Source organism: Chenopodium quinoa, unplaced genomic scaffold (genome assembly GCF_001683475.1).
Source record: "Chenopodium quinoa cultivar QQ74 unplaced genomic scaffold, ASM168347v1, whole genome shotgun sequence".
Classification (NCBI taxonomy): Eukaryota; Viridiplantae; Streptophyta; class Magnoliopsida; order Caryophyllales; family Amaranthaceae; genus Chenopodium; species Chenopodium quinoa.
The window spans coordinates 1,627,873-1,646,588 of record NW_018742556.1 but is presented as its reverse complement, the minus strand read 5'-3'; the positions used below and the strand labels follow the sequence as shown (position 1 = coordinate 1,646,588).

The 18,716-nt window shown below is 36.5% G+C and overlaps 3 protein-coding genes across 3 annotated transcripts; 2 read left to right on the top strand and 1 right to left on the bottom strand.

The window, feature by feature from the left end:
• The first annotated feature begins 580 nt into the window (after positions 1 to 580).
• LOC110720464 (10 kDa chaperonin 1, chloroplastic-like) lies at positions 581 to 3,275 on the top strand. Its single transcript, XM_021899499.1, has 6 exons — positions 581 to 767; positions 864 to 922; positions 1,032 to 1,082; positions 2,431 to 2,496; positions 2,590 to 2,637; positions 2,901 to 3,275. Exons 1-6 carry the CDS (start codon positions 677 to 679, stop codon positions 2,997 to 2,999), a joined length of 414 nt encoding a protein of 137 aa, XP_021755191.1. The 5' UTR covers positions 581 to 676; the 3' UTR covers positions 3,000 to 3,275.
• Positions 3,276 to 3,858: 583 nt separating this feature from the next.
• LOC110720463 (protein TRIGALACTOSYLDIACYLGLYCEROL 4, chloroplastic-like) lies at positions 3,859 to 9,458 on the bottom strand. The gene is made up of 5 exons (XM_021899498.1): positions 9,024 to 9,458; positions 7,230 to 7,488; positions 5,334 to 5,718; positions 4,789 to 5,105; positions 3,859 to 4,282 (listed from the first exon to the last, which is right to left on the bottom strand). Exons 1-5 carry the CDS (start codon positions 9,296 to 9,298, stop codon positions 4,088 to 4,090), a joined length of 1,431 nt encoding a protein of 476 aa, XP_021755190.1. The 5' UTR covers positions 9,299 to 9,458; the 3' UTR covers positions 3,859 to 4,087.
• A 2,174-nt stretch (positions 9,459 to 11,632) lies between these two features.
• LOC110720462 (DIS3-like exonuclease 2) lies at positions 11,633 to 18,658 on the top strand. The gene is made up of 7 exons (XM_021899497.1): positions 11,633 to 12,139; positions 12,999 to 13,339; positions 13,464 to 13,517; positions 13,605 to 13,673; positions 15,047 to 17,227; positions 17,441 to 17,512; positions 17,597 to 18,658. The coding sequence occupies exons 1-7, from the start codon at positions 12,022 to 12,024 to the stop codon at positions 17,993 to 17,995; spliced, it is 3,234 nt and encodes a 1,077-aa protein (XP_021755189.1). The 5' UTR covers positions 11,633 to 12,021; the 3' UTR covers positions 17,996 to 18,658.
• Positions 18,659 to 18,716: the final 58 nt, after the last annotated feature.

Here is an 18,716-nt window from a genome sequence, read left to right as displayed (position 1 = left end):
CACTTTTGTTTAGGTGGCGAGTGATTTTTTTATTTCTAAAATAAAATAGAAATCTAATTTTTAATTGGTCGAAAATATACCTTTTCTTATGTGGCGCTCCTAATGCTCTCCAAAAATGCCTACTTTATATATATATATATATATATATATATATATTAGATTAGATTAGTATGTAAAAATTATAAATATTTGACAATATGATAAATCGAGACGAATCTAACAAGATCCAACACTATATTTGTACTTACATATAAATCATTAAAAATAGTCAAAGTAAAACATATAAATAATGTAAAAGTTAAACTGTTGCAACTATAAAATAAGGATGAAATTTGAGCTTGTTACCAAACCAAAACCATGAAACACTCTCTAGAAACCCAAATTATGGAAGTCTAATCACAACATTTACAAACACACAATCCTTGAACTTTCTAGAAACAATACTCTTGCTCATTCCCCAAAATCAACGGCCAATTATTGATCATCAAATCAATCAAACATCACTTCCATAAAACATCAACGGCTGAAAATCAAACTTCCCATCTTACTCCAATTAAAGCATAATCAAACACAAGTATACAACACGCCGTTAGATCTCTATAACTCATCTGACTTAGTTTAAACTGAAACTTTGTTTCTTTGTATCTCTATCTTTCTCTCTCTTCTCAGCTTATCCATGGCTTCCACCGCTGCATTCGTCACTTTGGCAAAGCCCTTATCTTTACCCACCAACAATTTTTATCGCAACTCTAACCAAACAATATTGGGTACCCATTTATTTAATTTCGTTTTGCAGATTAAATCTCTAATTTATTCATATTTTTAGGCAATTTTTACCTGTATTTCTGTTTTTTTTTTTTCAGGGTTAAGAAGAAATTCCCTTAAAATTAATGCAGTTGCTACAAAATGGGAACCCACTAAGGTATTTTTACATTTTTTTTTTCTGGGTATTGATTGAATATGGAATTTTATGGCATTAATTCTTAATTTTAGTGTAATTTATTCAATTTTGATTTTTTTTTTTTTGGTAGGTTGTTCCTCAGGCTGATAGAGTGTTGATTCGACTTGAGGAGCTTCCTGAGGTATAATGTTTATCTTAGCTATTTTGTTGTGTTATATTGTTCTGTTTAATCTTAAACTTGGAAATTTTGATGCTTTGGTTTTGTTTAAAATTTTCTGATTGGATAAGATAATTGATTAAAAAGGAATATGATGATATAATCCTCAATCTGAATGAATACATGGGTTGTATATTTATATTATTTCAAAGAATTGAAATTTTATGATATAATGTTTCCTTTATCAAAATTTGACCAATATGCAAAGCTAAAGTTTTCCACTTTTAGGTTAAATTAGGATAATGCTGTTTAATTTTACCTAACAAGTGTTTGTATTAGCTGTAAGGGAGTTGTATTTGTTAGGAGAGTTTAGGAGTGCTATCCCAATTGGGATGACTCGAATTCGGATTAGTTGGAGTATTTAGATTGCCGGGATGAGCTGAGTCCTTTGCTAGCTATTTCATTTACTGCGAAATATACTTGAGCAATGTAGATGACTAATTAGTTTATCATTTGTGCACCAAGACTGTTTTCCGGTATAGAAACCATAATGAGTGATATGTCCTTTGGAGGGGAAAAAAATGTTTAATCATGGTCTAGTTATGCTGGTATTAGGTTGAAGGTTGAACAGTTGCAGTAAGCCTGTATCGATTAATTAGCCTGAGTTCCTTAAAAGATGGCTCTGTGATACTTTATTTTGAATAATGAAAATCAAATAAAGATGATTGTTGTTGAAAAGCTGTGTATGTCCTCATTATGTGACTATCCATTATGTTTCTCGATTTAGTTATTGGTGATTCGCGAGGCAGGGTGAGTTTTTATCTCCGCAAGCCTATCCTCTAAAAAATAGGACCTTATATGTTGTCCCTTCTGTAAATCTCCTAGCTAAAGCATTCTTATTACTGCCATCACTTCTGTGCTTTTATTGCTCCGAAGATCACCCTATGTAGCAAAGTAGCATAGTCATATGTATTACTTCAAGAACTGTTTTAGTTATGAATTTGAATCTGTAGGCCTTCTGACTTGGTTGGTGTTGCAACGCATTTTGAGAGCCTTTTCAGTCTATAGCTTGGTATTTTCTGCAATTTGTGAAAGAACAGAAGCTAGACCAAAAACTCTCACACTCTAGATATGGAAATACTTAGTGAGCGAGTCTTTAAAGCTGGATCAGCTGTTATTCTTTATATAATACTAAAGTTGGATCAATTTTTATTCTTTGGAATTTGCATACTGGTGCCTTCTTGTCCTTGTGGTTCCGTGGTCTATGATACACATGGACTTTTAAAAGATCTGGTTTCACACATATTATATCTGATTTCTGATGTTTTTGAGCTATCTTGTCTTACCTATTTGTTTGGAATGTTCTCATTAGAAATCAGCCGGTGGAGTTCTTTTGCCCAAGTCAGCAGTGAAGTTTGAGAGGTACCTTATGGGAGAGGTATGGAAGTTCTAACTTTTTCGATTTCATTTCTTAACTTGTGCAGAGTACAAATTATAATATGCTGATCAAAATTATGTTTCCTGTTTACAGATTCTCTCTGTTGGCTCTGATGGTGGGGAAGTAGAGGCTGGAAAGAAGGTATGATTAAGAAATAGTCCATTTGCCTATCTAATTACTAATTAGGCAACTAACGAAATGTCTTAAAATATCCTTGATGAGTAAACTACATATACTCTCAAGTAAGGTTACTATCCACATTTCACCCCGTGTTAGCTGCCTAATAGTTTGGCTAATTACTTAGATGATGCACAATGTCACTGAGATTTCTTGAATTCTTTTCTAGCAAAGATTTCATGGTTGTTCTGTCGTTTGTTTACTTTCTAATTTATTGTCTCATGCAGGTTCTTTTCTCTGATATAAGTGCCTATGAGGTGGATCTAGGAACAGATACTAGGCATTGTTTTTGCAAAGAAGCAGACCTCTTGGCTGTAGTTGAGTAGATGGTTCAGACGGCAGTTTATGTATGACTGGCTTCTGTTGATTTTGGCCTTAGGTTTTAGATCCTTTCGTTCATCAATGGTGAAATTTCAGATGTATTCATTTTCAATATAAGAGAATTATGATGCTCTTTTAATCAAGGTCTCCTTTTTTATATTGTGCTTTGACAATGTACACAATGTTTAAATTCAATTATTTGGCTGATGGGTTGCGATTTGCAATGCAAAATCAAATATAAAGGGATCAAGAGATGGACAAATATAAAAACATTGGAACTTACCAATTACTTGCCATGGTCTCGACTCCGTGTAATTTTAAGATGTATCTAGATTCTAGAGATACTAGTATATTATATATATATATACATAGATATTCTTAATGTTAGGAATTTCACGCTTGTTAATGCATTTTTTTATATATATAGTAATGCCTTCAATATTAATAATTTGAATGTACATATCAAAAAAAAAAAAAATTAACAAAGCCTCACTTAACTATGTTTATTCTCCAATATTGTGATTTTAAAAGAACGGGGAAGTAATTCATAAATAAATACAATGTAAAATATAAATTTTTATATAAGATTTACGACTTCCATGGAAGGATGAAGTTTCAATGCCCTTGAAGCTTTCTTTATGATCTATATTTGCCTTTCCTTTTCTTCTTCATGCACCTGTTAATCATCGACTTATTCTGTTTCTATAAACCTCCAATACATCGGACACTAGCCGATCATCAATAATAAGTAGCCACTTTGTTTCCATAACCTCCTGTAATTTGAATGCATAAGCCATATATTTGTGTCTGGTTCAAAATTTACTTTTCTCTTTTTTCCTTTTATGAGCAATACGAAACACACCATTAGCTCCAAGTATAGTAAAGTGTGAGACCAAAATAGGGGCTCTAATAAAACTAGTTTAGAGTAACAACGCTCTGGCATCAATGCCACAAACTAACAAAATACTTGATCAACCAAGATTTTGTACATGGCTAACCTAACAGCATCTAAAATGCTTTTTGACAAATTCCCGAAATTACTATCCTCTCAGATAATTGAAGGTAAGGTAATACAAGATCCTTGGAAATGGAATTAAAATTCGTACACTCTCAGCTCAATCATTCCTTCTTTCCTCTTCGGTGAGTACCATGCCACGACTTTACCTGAACGTAAGAGTCGCAGTGAATAGCTCAAGCTGTAAATGAAATCCTCAATTTGCAAGCCATTTTTCCATGGTGAGTCGACTACACACTTTGTATCAGCGCGGAACACAATTGGTCCTGCAACCTGCACCAAGATGAGGGATGTAAAAAGGTTGCCCATGAGAGAGTTAACAATAATTTAGTGCTAAACTGGTTAGTATTTTCTTCATGGCTATTGGCTTACTTCCCACTTCCTAGTACATTAAAACAAAACCACATGGCTGGGCATATCTCAATATCCGTCCCAGTACATCTAAATGTAGCCACATAACTGCACGATACTTAAAATTAAGAAAAAATATATATAACCAGATATTTACTTGATCATCTCTTATCATCCTAATGTCCTAAGTTCATTTCCTTAAAGTCTTTAACAGATCTACTTAGAAGAGTGGGTTCGTCAAGAATATAATAAGGAGCCTGATACTTATATTTTCAATTTAACCAGTTCCTTATTTCACATTATCTTTAGTTCAGAGCTCAGAAGTAAGATAATCAAGGCTTATCACCAGACAAAGCAGGAAACAGAGCATATCCTACAGGTTTCAACTTTAAATTCTAATTGAAGAAACTGTGTTCACTGAAATTTACCTGCTGCTGGAAGATCAGACTGAGTCTAGGAAGGGATGCCGAGTTATCCTGGTGAGCAATTGAGCTATGGCTAAATACGCGTGAGATGTTTTTAGCAAAAGCAGAAGCTGAACTGATATCCAAACGAGCATCTACCCTAGTCATATCCCCATATGGCTTCCTGAACTTTCCGTGCTGGAAAGTGTAGCACAACGAGCCAAACAAATCAGCGAAGACAGGACTCCTTTTCTTGGAACTTGAAGGGATGCTATCACCATCTCCTGAGGCAGGATTTGATATCTTGTCTTCGCCATGAAGCCAAGCACCAAAGGTGCCACCTGATAGGTAACAAGTGAATGATACATATTCACACAACATCTAAGGGATAAATGAAACAGAAGTTCGGCTTGATTTTTGTGATCTGAATCAGAGCAGTGCAAGTTATCATGTCCAACAAATCCAGTAATTGCATTATAGGACATACCCACATCAAATTTGCTTCCAGTTAAAGTTGCCAAATTCAAGACAATGAACACTATTATTACAAAAGATGAAAGGTCTTTTACCTACAATAGTTGAAATTGATGCATGAGGTTCTTTGAGGCGCACATCATATGCAGGCCTCCAGAATTTTCCCCTCTCGGTTTTTATGATAAGATCATTATCTGTCTCCTCTTGCCTCCATAGATCCTTGCTCTTTTGAACTGAAAAAGCAGCTTTTGCACATACCCCAGGCAGCAAAGCAGCAGGTGGATCACTATCTATTGAGTTAACAACAGCTTGAGGTTTGCCACCATTCTTGTGTACCCCAAAACGATACCGTAATCCTGAGTCAGATATGATAGACGAACAATCCAGAGAGATTGACTCAGGAACATTCCAATATCTTCCTTTACTGTCAATAAATAGCTCTGGCCATGCTGCGTTCAATGTAATGTCATGATAGGGAAGCTGTACACAGTCAATAAATTTAAAGTCAGCTACAAGGCCTGCAGCTCCAGGTGTCATCTGGACACAATTACAGGAGCAGATTGCTAAATTATAAGCAAACAGAGAGTCAAAAGCACAAATGTTGGTTTTATATCAAATAAGTCTAGCTAATGAATCACTTTGACAGGGAAAAAAGGGTAAACTGAAAACAAATTAACATAGGGCGCTGTGGTTTTCTGACTCGAGAAATACAAATCTGATTCGCAATGTAATGTGGTTTATGCATTTAAATCATGGTCCTCTAAATTATCTTTGTCAGGAGCAAAAAGTAGCCAGAAGGAAGCACACCCGTGAGTGTACCATAATCACTGTTGATGAACCCGTGCGCATAGGCACGCCTTGGTGGGTCTCATTGAATTGAGGCACACTTAATAAATATAAGAAAATTTTGGTAAAAGAAATTTGTGCGTCTCTTTGAAAACGTGTCACCTAGCACCTAGAACCTCACCAAGAGCCTTGTGATGCCCTCTTATACACTGCCTGCTCTTGCTACAAAGCTAGTCTATTATCCATAGTCAACCACGCCTTGGGATAGCCCATACATCGACTATGGGATACAAAATCTAAAGGAAGGCTCACGGCCTTAGACGGTGCTTCACAGTTCAAATTGGGTAGCAAGAGTGAAGTTACACCAAAACAGAGGTCATCAGACCTCATCAGAGAGAAGAGCTCCAACCATCAATTGAAGCTGCAAGCAAGCATTGCTCCTTATTGTCGCAATTGAGGGAGGCAGCTCAAAGTTAATGGAGATGTATCACATGATGAAAGAAGAAAAAAAGGAAGAGTTCTAACAAAGTGTGGGGCACGAATATAAGGAATCTTAATTTGTGAAAAATTAACAAGTAAAAAAGCAAATGCAGAATTTACTGGAGATGACCTGGAGAAATATTAAATTCAACATAAAGCTACTTATTATACCGAGTAAGCAAGTACAGATGATCAAAATCTTTCAACCGGTGTGATTGCCAAAAAAAGAGTAGATTAAGGATCACTCACAGCACTGTTATGAGAATCTTGAACGTTAAGTTTCCCTTGTGATCTGAAGAGTTTTCCCAAAAGATAAAGGGACTAATGATGGAAAGTTACAGAAATGTAGAGAGCTGCACTACTGCTGCCAATCATGCTCATTGAAAGAGATAAGAATATCTAAGAACATAATAATTTTTTTTTATATAATATCTATCATAGAATTTGACCGGAGAAAGTACGAAAGAATGCAACAACAGGTGGGGAAAGTATTTAGATAGGGCAGATATTTGAAAGGTTGTAGTATTCTAGATTATAATAAACCAATAAGATATAGTTCTAAGAACAAAACTTTTTAAATACATAAAAAATATCATGACCATGATCACCTTCCAAATGCCTTGAAGATATATAATTAATAACTACAGATACATAATGTATTCCAAGGTTCATAATCATGATAGGATACATATTATGATAGGCAAACAAGTAAATCAGAGACTTACCTTGTGAAATAGTAGGAGTTTATTGCGGCATCCTTTCCTCTCACCATGGCCTTCTGAACTTAGATATAAGGAAGAATTGGATGTGATGGGGATATGGGTACATAAAGCCAAGGCATAGAGTGATTGGTCAAAGACATGTCTTGTCACATTCTTCACAGATGGAATTTCCGTTTCATCAGCGGTGAATGCGCTGAAGATCTCCCTTTTGATGTTAGACAACAACTTATTCGGACGCATCTGGCCAGCTAATCCAAGCCACCTAAAAGCAGAAAATAGTACCTTGTTGGTTAACAATCCACGCAATTAATAGTTATAGAAAAAAAATGGCACCAAAGATTTTAGGTTGAAAGAACTAATCCCAATGGACAACCAGCTCCAAAAGGAAAGAAGGAAACAGATCAGAGCTACATAATTGAGCACTAAGGTCTAAGTACACTCACTTATAAACTTTGATATAGAAGTTTAGCAAGCCTAACATGAGATGTCAACACATAAGTTTGGTTAACTTCTTGGAGATTTTATTGAGGAATTAGCATGGAATCATGACCCCTAAATGCAAACAGGATGATGCTTAAGTTGACACAAAGAAAAACTGAAAAAGTCAGTTCTGCATTATGGTTGTTTCTCATTTCACCTAGAGCATCACTCAGACTACAATAACGAAAAGAAGTTATCATTAAATACCTCAGCATGCAAGATCTAAGCAGACATGTCCAATTTTACACATACGCATCAGAGAACACACAGTAACTATTCAAAAAACACAAAAACGCACGGATATGATTAAATTATCTTTAATATTTCAAACTAATTGGGGTTCAGATGCTTTGGAAGACAATATAAAGATGAAGCATCCATAGCCAAATTTTCACTCATAAACTTGTTCCTGACATGAAAAGTAAACCAAGGTTATTAACTTCAAATGCACAGGAATTTACCACTTGCAAAAAATATGATGAGGATAGGACTAGGACAATAGGCAAGGTAACACATGCAGTCATGCCTCCTAAGACAAGAACAGTTCCACAATATGCTCTACGCATTTGTGAGTGAACAAATTATAGAAAACATCAATCACCTAAATTAGTTTCCCAAGAGGATTACCCTACATGGACTCAAAAGAACCAAGAACTAGGTTTCCTAAGCTCTACAGAGCACAACGACACATTTGATGCATAAATGTCCACATTTCCTGATCAATCTGTAGAAAAACCTATCTCTACAACTCCAAAACATGTATTCATATAAGCTAAATTATGAAACATCACATGCCTACGAAATTAAGAATATCAAGACCACCAAATCTTACAAGCTCCATGCAAAAATTTCTCTGAAAGTAACAATTTCGTCCAGGCTTATCTACAACTCATAGCTTAATAAGGTCAAAAACCATCAAAATGCAACCAAAATTCACCAAGAAAAAGGCAAGATTTTATTGAATTTCCAATTTCCATCAAAATGAATGAAACCTACATCAAAATCAACGCCTAACAACACAAATTCACAACCAATCTCACATAGGCACATAAATTAATCACTAGTTCACTACCCCATTTACAAACTAACCCAAAATGACATAAACCAAAATAAGATTATAACATAAATAAATTACTAGTTCACTACCCCATTTACAAACTAACCCAAAATTACATAAACCAAAATAAGATTATAACATACAGACAAACCCAAAATTAAACTACCCAATTCATAAAAAAATCAATTATAACCAAATGTAACCCAGAATTTCAAGAATACTAAAATGAAAAATGAGAATTAAATGGTAGAAAAACAAACCAGTCACCAAAAGAAGGACGAAGAAGAAGGGATTGAAGAGAGAAAGAACCAAGGTCCTTCTGAAAAGGGGTAGGAGAGATAGAAGGGATGATTCCAAGAGGGAAGCCATTGCCAACAAAGGAAAGCTGCTGAACACGAAGGGCTTTACCAGCTCGAGAAGCGTCAAGAGGAAAAGGGTCACCAGGAATAGCTTTGGCACACCCATCTAGATTCTGGGTGCTAGCTATGTCTAAGTCCCAGAACAATGCATCCATTGCTGTTCTCAAATTCGCCATTTTTAATGGAGTTTTTCTCTCTTTCTCTCTCCTCTAGCAATGTGTTTTTCCTTATCTATGTGAATTTTGTCTGTTTTGAGAGTGAGTTGCAGAGTGTGCGCTCTTGCCGTTTGAATGACTCGCCTCATTACCTGAAGTTGAGCCTTTTTTTAAGGGGGTGGTTTTGTGTTAATCATAAAACTTTTTTCTTATCAAAAATTAAATGTGGAGTAATGGCATTTTGGCAAGCCAAACTCAACCTAATTTAGGTGGGTTATGAAGATAACTTGTTTTTAAGTCAAATTGTCGATCCTTAATATGAGATCAAGCCGTTTTTAAGGAGTATGACTCTATTGAAATATATTACGTTTAATTTGCAATGTGATGGCTTCATTGATTTAGATTAAGATAGAATACCTAGTAAGGGACATAATCACATTTTCTTCTACTACTTGCTACATTTATAAAATTATAAATTAATATACTTGTGGGCATAGAGTCTTACGTCTCTTAACACCCATCACTCTTTCATAGAGTCCACCCCATCAGTCTAAGATGTGTGTGTTTTTTTTTTAAAGGTAAGAAAAAGAAGAAGAAGAAAAAAAAGGAAAACCCTCCTCACGAGGGGAATTCCTAATGCATTTGAAGAAATAATGGAAATTAAACTAAAGTTATTACAAGATATTGTATTCTTATTGTCACTAACTAAATGACCCACATTTGCTTTCGAGTTGCTGCTCTATTTGCCTCTCAATAGATATGGTGAATACTCCAACTGTGAAACTGAGAAAGAAGAGCTCTAATATTGAAGATAATGTTCTCTATCTCCTATGAAATGGACCAAATACCTTGGATTGCATTGATAACTAAAGTCTCCCTCAATTTGAATATTGTGAATATATACCTTGTTGAAGTGTTATGAGAATGCCTTTGTGGAGCGTCGTAGCTTCTGCAATGAAGACGTTAGTACTATCTAGGTTGAAGGTGGCAGCCTTGATAAGTAGACCGTTGTTATATTTGATGATGACTCATGCTGCCGCTGAGTTGTTGTAGACTGACCCGTCGAAGTTGAGTTTATAGAAATTTGAAGGAGTGGCTTCTTAGAAACGAGGAGTTGAGATTGGGGAGCAGAATGGGGGAGAGAGGGATCACTTGAGGGGAGATCCCAAGGAAGAGAAAGTATCCATGGGACTTCTTTTGTGTCCACTCATTGAACGCAAAGTGCACTCGATGGTAAACACGAAACATGTCTATAGTTTCATTTTCAGAAATGATAGAATTTCGTTCTTTCCAAATGCTCCAAATAAGGAAAATAAACTTCCTTAGAGTATATTTGTGTATTCTAAGAAACAATATAGAGTCAACAAGTGACTAAGAAGGGATTGTGCAATCCAACCATTTCTTCATAAGAGGGTTAGACCAAATTTATATCGTTTTGTCATGTTTTAGGAAAAGGTGATCTAGTGTTTCACTATGTTGATTGCATAGGATGAAATTTTCAAATGGAATAATATTTTGCTTTTTTTAGAAGGTAACGTACCCCAAGACTATTATGAAAGAAAATCTGAAGCTTAGGGGGGGGGATGTCTAGAGTCCAGATCCAACGATATTGCCATATAGTGCTATTTGACTCAAGATTGTGGGCCAACCATGTTGTAGTTTTAACTGAAAAAACATCATGAAGTAGTTAGCCCCCATACAGGCTTATCTTTTAGTGCCATTCTTGGTAGCGGAATGCCCAATATTGTTGCCAAATCTCCCACCAGGGAGGAGCATGCGTAGTTTACCTTTGTATTTTAACTGCATTAAAGAACACATAATTAGGGGTGTTCAAAAATCGGGTTGGACTGAAAAAATGACTTGGACCGGATCGGACCGAATTAACCGGTCTATGGGTCTAAATATTTATTTTTCAGTGTTTGGTCCGGTCTGGTCCAAAACCCTATAAAAATCGGTCTTGGACCGGATCATTTTTTCCTAAAATTTATACTTAAAACCTTAGATAATGGTTAATATTATTCTTAATAACCTTTGAAAACTTTAAATATATGAGCTTTTTTGTACTTAACATATTAAAAAAAAGCTAAACTAGAGTGTTTCCCATACTTTTTTTTTTTCGAGTTTTGCATAATGTTATTAATAATTTACCAGTTTTAAAATAAAATTTTAAAATAGGTCCAAAGCAATCCGGTTCGAGTATTGGACCAATTTTTCGGTCGGATCTGAGTTCGGTCCTACTTTAATTAGTCCGATCTTCGATTCGTAAAATTAGAATTTTGGATCTTCAATCTGGTATGGGTCGGTCGGTCGGTCGGTCTTAGCCCTACACATAGTAGATTAGTAGTGAGTAGATTTGTGTTTAAATATAATTATTATGTACACCTCTTCCTATCAATAGGCACCTCTTCTTTTCCCTTCCCCTTCTCCCCTCGTAAAACAATCCCCCCTCGTCCTCTTTTCTTCTCTCTCCTCCCTCCATCAAATATATCTGTTTCTCTGCAATTCGAATCAACCTTTTTTGTTAAAAAATTTAATTTATTTAGCTTTTAGTTCAATCCATAACAAATACTTTCTTCATTCTCTGCCTTTCTTATATTCTTTCCTTGGCTTCTTCCGTCAATTTTTTTGTTCTACGGGAGATACCCTAATTATTTTCCTATATATTCTTTTCTTCTGATTTTATTTCTATCTTAAAGATATAATCTTTAATCCAAATTTTATAAATTACAACTTCAATTTAAGTTATGGGTATCATGGTTGTGGAACAATTACCAGATTTACACCAGCAATCTGCTTGCTCTGAGGATCTCGTTGACAAGAAGAAAAAGCGTCGATCTAATCGTCGTTCTAAGCAAAATCCTGGTATTTTTTTTTTTTTTTTTTTTTGAGTCTTAGATTGCTTTTCTGAGAAATCCTGTAAAAAGCTGCGAACTTTGATTTTGATAGAATAGGACAAGGTATGAAAATTTAGGACACTGAAACTTTGATGACCTCATCTGAGACTCTAATATTTATCTGTAACTAGCTTTAGATAATTAGATGAAGGGAGGATTGCCCACTATGTACATGGAATTTAAACAAGAGTGTTAGAATTATGGTAGCTCAGTAGTTCGTTGGCAAGGTTGAAGATTGCCACGAAAGTGGAGCTATATCTCCTAGGCAAGCAAGCTATAGCTCGTAGAGGTATTTAGAGTTGTGACGAATTTGGAGCTATAGCTCCTAGGCGACGTTTTGGTTCGGCTGGGTCGAGCTAGAGCTCGGCCTGTGCAAGTCAATAAGTTGCGTGCGGCATTTAATGCTGTAGTGGTCAGCGTTTTTTCTGTGCATCTATTTATCTTATTCCGGAGTGCTATATATATACCCTAGGGTTATTTGTAGCGACACACATGACAATCATATAAGAAATCTGATAGTCTTTTGTGTATTTCTTATTTGAGATTTGAGAGAGATAATATTAGAAAACTGAGAGACAATCAATCTGTTTTATGTTATTGGTCTCAAATCTGGTTCTGAATATGTATTCTGTTTTCCCCAAGATCAATAAAACTATTACTCTCACCTGCTCGTAGACGTAGCCAATGCATCGTTGGTGAACCACGTAAATCTGTGTGTTTTTCTTCTTAATTTTGCATACAAGATTTGTTCTTTTTCACATCCGTTATAACAAAGAGGCATGAATTATTGATTACTCATACTCATTAAGTGGTTTTTAATTTTGTAGGGTCTGGTTGTAATGAAGTCGCAGGACATGCTTCTAATGGCTTCCATAACGATACCTTGTCAACAACTAGTTCTTCGTCCAACCAACTTCCACCTAACAATTCCTCCGATTCCACTTTTAATAGTTCCTTCTCAACAATGCATTTACATCAACCCGTACCAAATCTTAACTCTGGTGTACAAGTTAATTCAAGGTCTTTTCCTACTCAACATACGTATCACCATTCGGCTAGATTGCAAGATGATGCTGATTTTATACCTCCTCACTTAGTTAATGGTTGTAACAAGCAAACCCACTTTGATCCACACTTGTCATTGGATCTTGTTACAGAGGCATTGCAGGTTTGTCCACGCTTGTCCACAACATTATCTTTTTTCATTTGCTATATTATGCTAAACATTTAGCAGTGGTTGTTTTCTCTAATTGTGCCCTCCTTTTTCTTCTTTCCTTGTCTTGTTATTCTAGAGAGGCGAGGTCTTCCAAGCAATACTACGTGTCAATGCACATAACAGACTCGAGGTTTGCTTTAACTCAATTTTTACTAAATTTTTGTCACCATTTCCTGATACGATGATTACCTTATCAACTCCTTTTTTCTATTGATAGGCTTATTGCACGATAGAAGGTGTCCCAACAGATATTCGTATCAGTGGAATCCCTAGGCAAAACAGAGCTGTAAGTTTATTGCTTTAATGCTACTTCTTGCTCTTTTTTCATTGCTCATGCTCACGTACATGATTAATATTGCTGCTTTCACTTTTTCTTATTGGAATCAGGACTAATTAGCTTATAGACTTTGATACTTGTTTTATTTGTGGTTGTGGATATCTAACTAGCCTTGTATGGTGGAGATTTATTTCCCTAGGAGTAATCTATGTTACTTAATTTAATGTTGCCTATGATTTAAGCGGTCAGATTTAGTGCATGTTTGGTTTAAATTTATCAAAGGAGATGGAACAGAAACATATAAGAAGGGGAAGGGACGAAGGGTAACCATTACAATTATTAGCCTTTTGGTATGAATCGTATGATTAAGTTAAGGAATCTTGTGTATCAAATTGAGGATCAAGGAAGGTAATTTTGTTACCTTAGGGTTGGAAAGGGTGACAGATAGGTGATTCTGGTTACCGTTAGAAATTGAGTGTGTTACTCACCCCTCATACCAAACAATAGGCAATCAAAACAGTTTATTGATTTCGTTCCAACTACTCCCTCCGTCCTCAATTGTTTGCCCCAAACCATAAATCCACTTTATTAAGGTTTTGGGCAAAAAATGGTGCACATGGGATGACACAAATATCAATGAGGAGAAAGATAGAGAGAGTGCAAGTGAGAAAACATGCCAAAAGTAGTATGGGGCAATCTTTTGGGGACACCTTAAAAAGGAAAGTGGAGCAAACAATTAGGGACAGAGGGAGTATTACCCAACGTGCTCTTAGAAACAACTTTTATTCAGTTTCAAGAGGCATTATAACCACACATCTTATAGTAAGTTGGGTTCTTTATAGAGGCATTGTGGTCATGATGTGGCTGTAGGCTTGTACAGTTTTCCTGCATACCACCTTTATATATATCATCACATTGTTTGTGTTCATTACCTGGATCTGGTTGGTGGATGGCTATCAGTAGCAGCTGAGGAAAGTGAAGAGGTGTGTGTGTGAATTCAAATAAAAGGATATATGTGAAATTTGCATAAGTTTTGGGGTATACCATGAACTAACTCTAAAATGATAAACCATACAAACTGTTTACCCATCTTTCGAACGTAATACCTCTAAAGGGTATTTTTGAGATTGTATATTTGTATAGTCTTATTATAGATTTCCTGGATATGCATCCGTGTTGGTGGTTCTTGAAGGCTTTTTGTTGCATTTTTTCTTTCCATTCTTGTTTCATTTTAGTTAATTCCTATCATATTGTAATTTGTGCCACCTGCATAGTTGCAATTGCAAAACCTATATAGCCTGTGGCACCTTGGTGAGTAGCAGCTTTCTAGTTCTGAACTCCTGATGCTAATCACATCGTTTTGACGGATGTGTGTTATGCAGGTTGAAGGAGATGTTGTTGCAGTTAAGGTTGATTCTCCTCAATTGTGGAGTAAGATGAAAGGATCATCTGGTTCTGGAAGCAATTTGTCTCAGGTGGACAATCGTGATTCTTCTGTTTATGCTGAGATTGATAAGGACAGCTCCAAGGGAAAAACTTCACTGGATGTGGAATCTGGTCTTCAGCCTATGACAAATTGTTCACCTGTTGAGGAAAATGGATGTGGGTTGAACAATATTAACATGAATAGTCGTCATTGCTCTGCGTTAGATTCTTCACGTGAATTTCGCCCTCGTGGAGAGAATGAAGTTCTAAATTCAGTTGAGAAATTGTATCAAGCTGTTGTTTCCTCCCCGTCTAAAAGACCAACTGGTAGGGTTGTGGCAATTATTGTACCCTCTTTTCGCAGAGATGTTGTGGTGGGTGTTATGAAAGCTAATTGGTTGCATTCCAAGGAAGGTTACCAAAAAGAGTACTATAGTAAGAACACAAATTTGTTGCCTCCTTCCAATTGCAGTTACATACAATTAATACCAACTGACCCAAAGTTGCCTAAAATGATTGTCCCTGTGGGAGCTTTGCCACCTAATATTAAGAAAAGGTTGGATGCTGCAGATGTGTCAGTAGAAAGAGAACTTGTTGCTGCGCGGATAGATAGTTGGCCAGAAGAAAGTTTACTTCCACATGCGTGTGTCATGCGTAGTTTTGGGCTAGGTGGGGAAGTGGAATCACGGATTGAGGCAGTTTTGTTTGAAAATGCAATTTGTACTTCTGATTTTTCTGAAGAGTCTCTTTCCTGCCTGCCAATTGAGTCATGGCAAGTATCACAGACAGAGCTGCAACATCGAAAAGATATTAGAAACCTTTGTGTATTTACCATTGATCCTTCCACGGCCACTGACCTTGATGATGCCCTTTCTATTGAAAGGTTGTCAGATAGAACCTTCAGGGTTGGGGTTCACATTGCTGACGTGTCTTATTTTGTTCAACCGGATACACCCTTAGATGTAGAAGCACAAGTTCGATCTACCAGTGTCTATATGTTGCGGCGTAAATTGTCCATGCTACCAGCTTTGCTATCGGAAAATCTGGGTTCACTTATTCCAGGAGTAGATAGGCTCACTTTTTCTATCTTCTGGGACTTGAATGCTTCTGGCCATGTCCTAGATAGATGGGTTGGTCGTACAGTGATTAGATCTTGTTGCAAGTTGTCTTATGAGCATGCACAGGACATAATTGATAGCCGAATCAGCATAAACAGTGTGGAGAGTGGTGAAAACAGCTTTCCTCAGCTTTATGGCCATTTTTCTTGGCTTGACGTTTTCCAGTCTGTCGGATATCTTAATGAGATATCTAAAGCTTTGAAGTATAACAGATTTGTTGATGGTTCTCTGCGACTCGATAATGCCAAGGTTGTATTCTTAATGGATGAATTTGGAGTTCCATACGATAGCGTACTTTGTGAGCGAAAGGAGTCCAATTTTCTGGTAGAGGAGTTTATGCTTTTGGCTAATAGGACAGCTGCAGAAATTATTTCAAGAGCTTTTCCAGACAGCGCTTTGTTGCGGAGGCATCCTGAGCCTAACATGCGGAAACTTAAGGAATTTGAAGTTTTTTGCAGCAAACATGGTTTAGAATTGGATGCTTCTTCATCTGGCAGCTTACATAGATCGCTGGAAAAGATTAAAGAGAAGCTCAAGGAAGATTCAATATTTTACGATATAGTAATAAATTATGCGACTAAGCCAATGCAACTGGCAAAATACTTCTGCACTGGAGATGCAACAGTGCCGGAGGATGGTTGGGGTCATTTTGCGCTGGCAGTTCCCCTCTACACTCATTTCACTTCACCATTACGTCGATATCCTGATATAGTTGTACATCGGACATTAAACGCTGTTATAGAGGCAGAGCAGAGGTATTTGAATTATCAAAGCAAAGGAAATAAACTCAGTCAGGCAGGGGATGTTAGGTGCTTCACTGGGATGAATTTTGATAAAATTGCTTTCCAATCTGTCGAAGGTCAGCAGGCATTATCTGATGCAGCACTAAAGCACAAGCTATCATGTAGGGAAACACTCACAGATGTAGCCGCCTACTGCAATCAGAAAAAATTGGCAAGTCGTCATGTCAAGGATGCTGTTGATAAATTGTATATGTGGGTGTTGCTGAGGAATAATGAGGTTTGTCCTGTTTCTTTGTAACTATACTTGTTAGTTAATTTAGGTATCAGTGTTGGTGAACATAGTATTTTCGTTTTTTCCTAGTCTGCAAGCCTTTCATTTCATAAGCTTTAGAATTAGGCTCAACTTAAGCATACTTTTTCAGTATTAGAGTATGGCAACTGTCATGGGCATGTAATTAATGACTTTGTCTTACCTTTGTTAATTTTGCAGATTTTGTTGTCAGAAGCTAGAGTTTTGGGAGTAGGTCCAAGGTTTATGTCCATATATGTGCAGAAGCTCGCGGTATGTGTAGGATTTGGCTTCATACTTTAATATAATCGAAATGTTTACTCTTTCTCAATTATCTTGTGACCTTTTTTTTGTTAGATTGAGAGGCGTATATATTACGATGACGTTGATGGCTTGATAGCAGAATGGCTCGAGGCTACATCTACACTTGTTCTCAACTATGTGCACCATAATAATAAGCGCTTCCAACGGAGAGGTAGCCAATACAAGCCGCTGGAAGAAGTGGCCTTAGTTTGTAGTCCTTGCAACTTGGAACCAGAATTTGATGCTTTGCAAAATGACAATTCTGGCAAACCATGCGAGCCTACAGATTGCGTGAAAAATTCTTGTCAGCCTGTAGTGAAAATTGATCCTGTTGTTTCCCCCCTCACAATTCGTGTTCTGTCTACAATCCCTGTTGCACTTCACGCTGTTGGTGGAGATGATGGGCCTCTGGATATTGCTGCGAGGCTCTATGTTACTTCGTATTTCAGGTGACTGTGATTTTTCATGTGGTAATGCTGGATTTCTGTTTGTAGATATTTAAGTTGGTGTACAGTTAAACATACGTGCATTCAATTTTAAGGACTTCATCTGGTGTGAGGTGTGCCAATTAGAAGAAGTATATGCTATGGCCATTGGTAATAGTGGCTATTTTTATTATAAGCTGCTTTTGGGGGGATCAGGTCCATGATGTATTTTTTTGAATTCGGGCCGGTCAAACCCTTAGCATATACCCTCTTCTTTTCCCCTCACTTCAACAGATTTTTTTTTTTTTTTTTTTTGGTGTGCTGCTGCTGTTGCCCAATGTCTTTTATAAATTTTGGGTAGCTCAAAGCTGCACAGATAAGAAAGGTTGCAGTAAGAATATCTTCTACAGAAGCGACTTTTGGGGGGGGGGGTATTTTCTTATCATAATGCTTCAGTTAATGTGGCAAAGTGTGCATTTAACTTTGGACGTTGTTTTCACATAAGTACTCCCTCCAGCAATCTGTAATGGACGAAGGGAGCAGTTAAATAAGTTTGTTTGCGTGGAATAATATTTTGATTCGACTGTTGTGAATCTTAAATTATTTGTACGGAATAGTGTTTACGTACTCCTAGTACTCTAGTAGGCATGCTGTAATAAAATCTTATATCCAGCAACTAGTGTTTGTGGTATGATCAAATAATTTTTGCTGTGAAGTATGGTTTGTTCAATACTAAGTATGAACAGAAC